The sequence below is a fragment of the Otolemur garnettii genome, unplaced genomic scaffold, assembly GCF_000181295.1.
Source record: "Otolemur garnettii isolate 467f Iridium unplaced genomic scaffold, OtoGar3 scaffold00133, whole genome shotgun sequence".
Taxonomy (NCBI): domain Eukaryota; kingdom Metazoa; phylum Chordata; class Mammalia; order Primates; family Galagidae; genus Otolemur; species Otolemur garnettii.
This window is the reverse complement of record NW_003852528.1, coordinates 2,505,041-2,513,213: the sequence shown is the minus strand read 5'-3', so window position 1 is coordinate 2,513,213 and position 8,173 is coordinate 2,505,041. Positions and strand designations below refer to the sequence as shown.

At 46.3% G+C, this 8,173-nt stretch overlaps 1 protein-coding gene across 1 annotated transcript in view; it reads right to left on the bottom strand.

Moving 5' to 3' along the window:
- UBE2F (ubiquitin conjugating enzyme E2 F (putative)) overlaps positions 1-8,173 on the bottom strand; it is a 51,703-nt gene that overhangs the window by 18,661 nt on the left and 24,869 nt on the right. Inside the window, exon 5 of the mRNA XM_003798235.3 lies at positions 2,923-2,990. Within this exon, the coding sequence (XP_003798283.1) occupies positions 2,923-2,990 (68 nt within the window). The remainder of the gene's footprint in view (positions 1-2,922; positions 2,991-8,173) is intronic.

Below are 8,173 nucleotides of genomic sequence, written 5' to 3'. Positions count from 1 at the left end.
CGCAGGGGGACAGGTTGAGGCTCTGTCTCAAAAAAAAAAAAAAAAAAAAAAAAAAAAAATTGTCCTTATGAAGTACAGAAATCTTACTAGTGAAGTCATGGCTTGGAGGCTGATGCACCCTGGGAGCACCCCAGCCCTCCAGGGGACCAGGCTGGACATAGGCCGTGTCTCCTCCTGCCAGTCAGTGTGGTTCCCTCACAGCTCACTCCTACAATCTCTACGCCAAATGCCTGTACCTACACGTCTCACATGATGGGCAAGTGCAGTCTGCTTCCATAATATGAAGTTTGTGGAGAATAGACAGGGCCACCCCAGGACAGATGTGTGTTCTCACCCAGTGTGGCAGCACAAGCCTGCACTGAGCAGGGAAGACAGCCACAGCCCCTCCCACTGGGCCCACAGCCTAGTGGGCAGACACTGACAGAGTTCTGGAGGTAAAAAGCACAGTCATACACATGGAAATGCACCTATTTTTGTATCCAACTAAGAATTTCTTTTAGTGGTCCCCTCGAGAGTCCTGACACACACTGGCCTGGACAAGAGGCAGAGAGGAAGGGAACTCAAGAAGGGGATGGGAGGATCAAGTAGGGCAGGGGCCAGGTCCAGGCCAGAGCCACCTGCTAGCTTTTCTCAGTGCTTCTGGGCTTGAGCACAGGGGGTTTTGTTTTACTCCAGATGAAATCTGACCAGCCCGTTATTTAGAAGCTTCCAAGGGAGAGGGCAGTGAGTAAAAATATAAAAATGTTAGATTACCATAACAAAGCTAAAGGTCAAATGCTGCACTCAGCATTTCAGAATGGGTGCAGAGATGAAGTGTTTCTCCTTTTCCATGGGGCCTGGGGCAGGGCTGAAGAGTGGATGACCAAGAGAGGGGACACCCATGGGATGACCCAAACTTCACCCTCCACTTACACTCTGACAGTAAGCAATTACTGAATCTTTCTAACCACTCTTTAGTCCACTGCCCCACCTCTCCATTTCTTGAAGTCGCTTATGAGACAGGACAGAATGATAGACACTTTGTCACCACCTGGCACAGTAAGAAGGGCAGCCCCAGATGTGAACCAGCTGAAGCATTCAGCCGTCTCCCCCGGACAAAGCTAACCAGGGGAGATTTCACATTACCTGTCTGAGCCCTACCCTCCTGATGTATAATGTGACTAGCAAGGTCACCCAGTGAAAAATGGAATAAAGTGACATCAGCAAAGATAGCTGGCACAGGGGCGGTCAGCAGGTGCCCCTGTTCCTGGTATATCTCACATCTTGCTCTCTTCCTATAAGAACAAGAAGCTGCACTGCTAAGTGATGTCCAGTGTACCTGAAGCGATGGTAGTCCGATGCCTCGAGGCTTGTCTGGAAAGCTTATCAGCCTGTGCTACGCTCCCTCCCCCAGCTCTCGGGAAGCCCTGTGTCACCCACTCACCCTCTTCAATTTTAACATTCTTAGTTTTGATCATAATCCACAGAGATGGCCTATGGCAAGTCTAGAATTTTAAATGCCGTATACTTGGTTGTTTCCAGAAAGCAATAAATAAGCCCCAAATTCTAAATACCTGTACTTCAACTAAACCTCTCAGCCAAGATAGCACATAGCACACTGCCTGCTGTCTCCCAGCTGTGATTCGGAAGGATAGAAGTTTTAACGGGGAGCTGGACGGATGGACAAAATCCTGAAATAGATAATGCATTTTCCCAAATTTGCCTAAAACTTAAGGTGTTTTCTTAGACTGCTGACTCATCCCCATGCCCATAAGTTACATTTCAAAAAGAACTTTTAATACAGTAGCCCAGTAAAAAAAGATCAATTTCCACAGAGTAAGCTTTGACTCAAAAAAAAAAGTGTTGCAGCCACTGAACTCAACCCTAGTGGCTGGGTCAGGCCAAGCACTGATGAGGCTGGCAGGTTAATGAGACAACTTTTTTCATTATGCCATCATCAGAATTTTCTTTTCTGGTAGAGGGGCCCGGAAATTTAGAAAATATCAGGGGACACATGCACATGTGTGCAGTGTATATACATAAGTAACAGTAAGTTCAGATGGAGACCAGCCGTACAGGTCACTGAGGCCCTGCTCAGGGCTGTGTACAGTTGTTCAGAATCTTCAATGGCTTCTCACTGCCACACTAAAAATGCCTGACACAGCACCGCAGTCTGAGTTTTCTCACCTCACTCCATCCCTCCCCCAACCCAGCTCTTCACTCAAGCAGACCTGGTCCTTTTGCCTTCAGAGAGCTGAGAGTTCTCATGGTCACACTGTCACCCAGAACACCTGCCCCAGATTCTGGGCCACATCAGGACACCACACATTCTATTTCTGCCTAAAAGCTTAACTGGCCTCAACTACTTTCTAATAGTGGTAATTTCTTTTCTTTCTCTGAATTCCTCAAAATGAGTTTTCTATCTTCAACATCTCTACTCTCCCCTCTCACCACTTACATTACTCTACCAACTTTCTACACTTTACCTCACCTCCCGAGGGGGTCTGTAAGTTTCTCAGAAGCAAAGATAAGATGTGATGGTACTGAGCATAATCGTTACCTGGAAAGGCCTTTGAGGGATTAACACATATCTATGAGCATAAATCACTTGGTAATTATGAATTAGTATTCTCCAAAATTCTAAAATATATATTTTATCATACCAAAAACAAAATATAAAATGTTTCTTCTCTTCAGTGCCAGACTTCAGCACTTTACATCACATATGCAGGCAGACTGCCTGGCACAGAGTACTCACATGTATTTGTTGAATAAATAAATTTTTCTACTGATACTCAATACTGCTGATGCGTGACATTCACCACAGAAACACTGAATTTAATGCTTAGCCACGTGTGGACACACCCGGAGGGAGGGATCGGGCAAGACAGCAGTGGGCACCAGCCACAGGCTCCCCACCCACAGGCCGACGAGGCTACTCACCACCATGTTGTATGCATCGGGGACTTCAGTTTCAAACTGAAACTTTCCACCCTGGTAGTAACCCTCATCTATCAAAAAACACAAAAACAAAACAAAAAAATCCTTTAAATTAAAAAAAAGGAAAGAAAAAGCAAATACTATGTTAGGATATGGCAAATATAGAGAATTAAGAGTTTAAAACCTGGCTGCAGCACTCCTTGGGGCCTTCACCAAATGCAGGCACGCTGAGGGAGCCCTGGCCTGGACTGGAAGAAACTGCTCCATCCACAGTCACCTGCCTGCTCCGGGTCTTCCCGGGCAGTGGGCAGGGCAGGATCCACAGTCACCTGCCTGCTGTGGGTCTCCCCGGGCACAGTGGGCAGGGCAGGATCCACAGTCACCTGCCTGCTGTGGGTCTCCCCGGGCATAGTGGGCAGGGCAGGATCCACAGTCACCTGCCTGCTGCGGGTCTCCCTCAGGGAAGGGCAGGGGCAACCTCATACCTGTCTGTTCTGAACATGTTCTGAGGCCCTTCCCCTCCTAATGCCTCTCACGACATAAGCAATTTTGTCTGCTTATTGCTGGTCCCCACTGAATGTCAGTTCTCAGGGGATGATGAGGTGCTGACTAGAGCCAAATGCTGTATGCCCAGTGCCTGGTACATAGCTGACAGGCAGTCCAGAAACACTGACTCAGCACCCACCCTCCACAGGGTGTGGTTTTAGGCCTTGGGGACGCAGTAGTCACCCAGTGAGTGTTGGCCACCTTCAGGCCCTCTGGAAATTCAGGCCGGCGAGCACGCAGGATGACTAAGGCTGCGGCCAGCAGAGGGCACTCCGGCAGGGATGAGCCTGGAAAGCCTCCCTGGAATTAAATTATTCTTACCTTTCAAATGGGACAGAATTCACACCATCTCTAAAATGAAGTTCAACTTTCCCCAAAATATTTATCGCCATGGTAATAGATAAGCAATATTAAATCTTATATCTTTTCCTAAACTTTTCCCACAAAATGAAAATTTACCAAGTTGTTAGTCTCAAATCATCACTAAAAAATACTATTCCTTAAAGAGTTTTGAGACCACATCAACATTTATGTTGTCCAGCAGTTAACTTGGACCCTAAGGTCTTTATTCTTTGCCAGTTTGACAGAAGAGACATACAATTTGTAGAGAAATACTATTTCTCTTTTCTTTTATATTATCTGATGAACACTAGTGAGGTTGAAGTGTATTTCATATTATATTGGTCATTTGTATTTTTTGTAAGAATTGAATGATCAATGTTCTTTAACTCTTCTTTTACTAAGGTATTTGTCTTTTAATTATCAATATAAAAAAGCTCTTAAGAAAATCAGCCTTTGCCTCATCTGTTTTAGATCTGTTACAAGTTTCCCTCATCTGCCGTCTGGCCTTTTGATTTTGTTGTCTCTCAACACGAGTTTTCCATTTTGCAGAAGCTGGTCTTTCTTCAGGGTTTCTGTCTTGGCTATCATGCTTAAAAAAGGTCTTTCCCAACCAAATTTATATAAAACCCCCCCCTTCGCTAGTAATTTCTGCTTTACAGATTACATTTAATCAGCTTATTCGCTCATCTAGAGTTTATTCTGTTGTACAGAATAAGGTGGAATACTTTTTCCTAACTAGCTGCTTAACTGTTCCTATGGCCTTTATTATTCTGTCATCTCTGCTTACTTGGTATGTATATTTCTAATTTTTATAAATACATTTGGATTTGTGGCTGACAGCATAAAGTCTTTGGAGAAAATAACTTGTTCGGGAAAACTTTTAACTCCAGATATGAGAACTTTTCAAGTGGCAGCTCAGAGTACACCTTGTTCACTGAAGGGTCTGTGGACACCGGGCTTGGGTGCTCTCAACACTGACTGCCATAGCGCAGAGCCCCCACATCAAGCTTAGCTTTGCAAACCACAGTCCCCTCTGGGAGCTGCTGTCACAGTTCTGTGCCCTCTTCCTTAGGAAGAACTACTGTTCACGTGAGACCCAGGTCTCCCCACGCTGCGCTCTGGGCGCTCCATCCTGCCACACTACACTTCTCTGGTTGGCTTTCCACTTTACTGGGTACATGGCTTCAACTCTGCTGCCTACCAGTTTCAAAGATGTCGCTTGGTCTACCATGGTTCTGGATTCATCACACTCCCTCTGCCCCAGTCGAGTTTCCATTTTGTAATTATTAGGGTTAGATCTTCTCTCAAACTCACTGGAAACTGAGAATATTTTCCCTCTCAAGAAACAAACCTCACAACAAAATTATCTGCTCCTAAATTAGTCCTTTTTCTCTCTTTAAAGCCACACAGATTTTAGACCTGATCAAGTCTGCTTACTTGTCATTGAATTTCCATAGTCCAACTTACAAAGCAGCTGGGAAGGATGGACTGACATGGAGTTCCCCAAGAACACTGCAGGGGACTTCTGATTCCCTGTCTGCACCCAGCCCTGCAGTGAGCTCTGCCACCTCTAGAGCTGGCAGGGGAAGGGCTCAGTTAGTGTCTCTGTAACACAGTGTGAGCCATGGCCCAGAGCACCAAGTTCGATTCCAGGACAGGATGATTCTATGTTAACATCGCCCACAGCTGCTGGGGCCAAAAGCATCCTGCTTCTCAGATAACTGGGTTTTAAAACACAAAAATGAAATGCATCAGGGAAAGTTTCTGGCATTCAGCTCTCATCAGCCAGCCTGGCCTCCACTCTGCCATTATAATGTGTTGGTGAGTCCCTCCTATCTTCAAGGAACCTCATAATCATGTCTTGAAAGGAGGCTACAAGTAACCCTGGGAAAACAAACCTTCACAAGGGCTTGTGGGCACAAACCACTTTGATAGAACCTATTTCTAGATTCTAGATGGCCAATCTCCTACACAAATCCACCAAGAATGCCCTGGAGGCCAAGGAGCCATGCTAGCCCGCCCTGCCCACTCCCTCGCTGCCTCTCCCACCTGTGAAAGAGGGCCTGCCTCTGGGCTCTTCTCTTCCTAGGACACACTGCCCCAGGCACAGACACATCCCCAGGGATAAAAGCACTGGTTGTCACACTGTAACAGCCAGGCATTAGGTAGGTATATTTAATAATTCATCAAATTTTGCTTCAATTCATTATTTATTCCACAAACGTTTGATGAGTGCCTACAATGTGCCAAACATTGCTGTGGGCGCTGTGACTCAACAACATGAGGCAATTCTTGCCTTTGTGAACTATACATTCTAGTGGAAGGAAGAGCAGATAAATACAGGAGGGCTGCGTGAATAGGGAGGGCAGAGAGAGCTCCGACTTGGAGTAGGAGGGTATCAGGGGAGGAACGATCCAGGTGGGGGAAGGAAGGGAGCTGGCAAGAGGCTGGAGGGTCCTATGAGCTCCAAAGAAGCCAGTGTGGCCAGAGGGAGAGACAGGCAAAGGGGAGCTGAGGCCAAAGAGGGGGATGTGCACACTGCAGCCAGCCCTGAAGGCCCTGTGAGTATACCTGTTTGGATCCCAAGATGGGCCACAGAGGGGTCTGAGCAGAGGGAGGCCAGGACCCCCACCGGGGGATAGCTGTTGCATCACCCACATGAAAGATGATGGTGGTTAGGACCAGAGTGGGAGCAGGTGAAGTGGATAATGGCAGAGCTGCCACCATCAAGATAAGACTGCAGAGGGCACAAATGCAGGAAGGTCAATAGTGTCTGGACCCAGGAAGATGCCGAGTCAATGTCCAAGGGGAAGTGTTGAGTGGGCAGCTGGCAGACCATTCTGAGAGCAGGGAAAGGTCAGGCTGGCGGGAGCAGTGTGGGAGCCACTCGGTGTATAAACGCAGCATTGCAGTGTTGTAAAATGGCAAGGCCACCTGGGAATTGGCTGTGGAGGTCCAAGGACAGGATAAAGCCTTGAGCCTCCACTTAAGAGGGGCTAGAGATGAGGCCAAGGCAGGGTGGCCAGAGACAAAGAAGGAAAACCAGAAGTCAGGAGCCCACACAAACAATTGAACAATCGTGCAAAAGAAACGTTTGACACTTAAGAGTCTTTATTGTTCAGGAAATTTTAAAGTGGTTAAATTTATCTGTCTGTCTATCCAGTTATAGAAGGGTATGAAAGAATGACCTGTAAATATAAAAATGTTCATGCTAAGATGAAATTCTAGGAAAAGTGAAATAAAAATATGAGTGCCAGGAGAAAAAGTAGCAATGAAAAATTTCTAACCATTGAAATAGAACTTGTTCACAATAATAATAATAATGATAATAATACATGATGGTGGATGTACCTATGGTATTTAGATTCCATACTGAAAATATTTCAAAAAGTAATACTTTTATTTTTAAATGCCAATATTTATAGCTCACTGGAAATTAGATCCTATGCAAATTTTAAACTTAAAAGGCAGGAATAAGATTGTCCTAAGGAGATGACCTCGCAGGTCAGGGCCATTGAGCTTTTTCTGTAAAGCACCTGAGTGAGTACTACAGGCTTTTGGCCACAGAATCCTTTCATAGTCTATGTTTTACTTTGCTTTTGTATAGCTCTTTAAAAATATAAAAACCATTCTCAGCTTGAGGGCTGCACTGACACTGTAGGATGTGGCCCACAAGCCCCAGTGTGCCCTTCAACGCTGAAGTATATGAAGGACAAAAACGTGGTGTTTTCCAGCCCAACACCAAGCACACGTGAAACTAGTTCCCAGGCAACTGGCCTGGGAGAGGCAGAGAGACAGTGGGGACAGGACGCTCGTGAGTGCAGAGCCAGGAGGCAGGGCAGACAGGGGACACGGCTACAGACAGACAACGACCCCTGCAACAGAGATGCTGAGGCTTAGAGGAAACAGGAACATGAGGAAAGAAATGGACAATTGGAAAAAAGGGACCAAACTAAACATCAATAGCTGGAAAACATATCTGAGATAAAAATTCACTGGATGGGGTTGACAGCCCAACAGACACAGCAGAAATAGAAAGTGTCCAAAGTGAAGCTCAGGAAGAGAAGTGGGTGGAACCTGTGGCCCAATGCAGATGTAACTCACATGTAGAGATAATCCACATGAGTTACATCCATGGATAACACATAAAAACCGGAGTTCCGGGAAGGGATTAAGGAACAAATATTGGGCTCGGCGCCTATAGCTCAACTGGCTAAGGCGCCAGGTGGGTTCGAATGCCCAGCCCGGACCCGCCAAACAACGACGGCTGCAACCAAAAAATAGCCGGGCCTTGTGGCGGGCACCTGTGGTCCCAGCTACTTGGGAGGCGGAGGCAGGAGACTCGCTTGAGCCCAGGAGTTGGAGG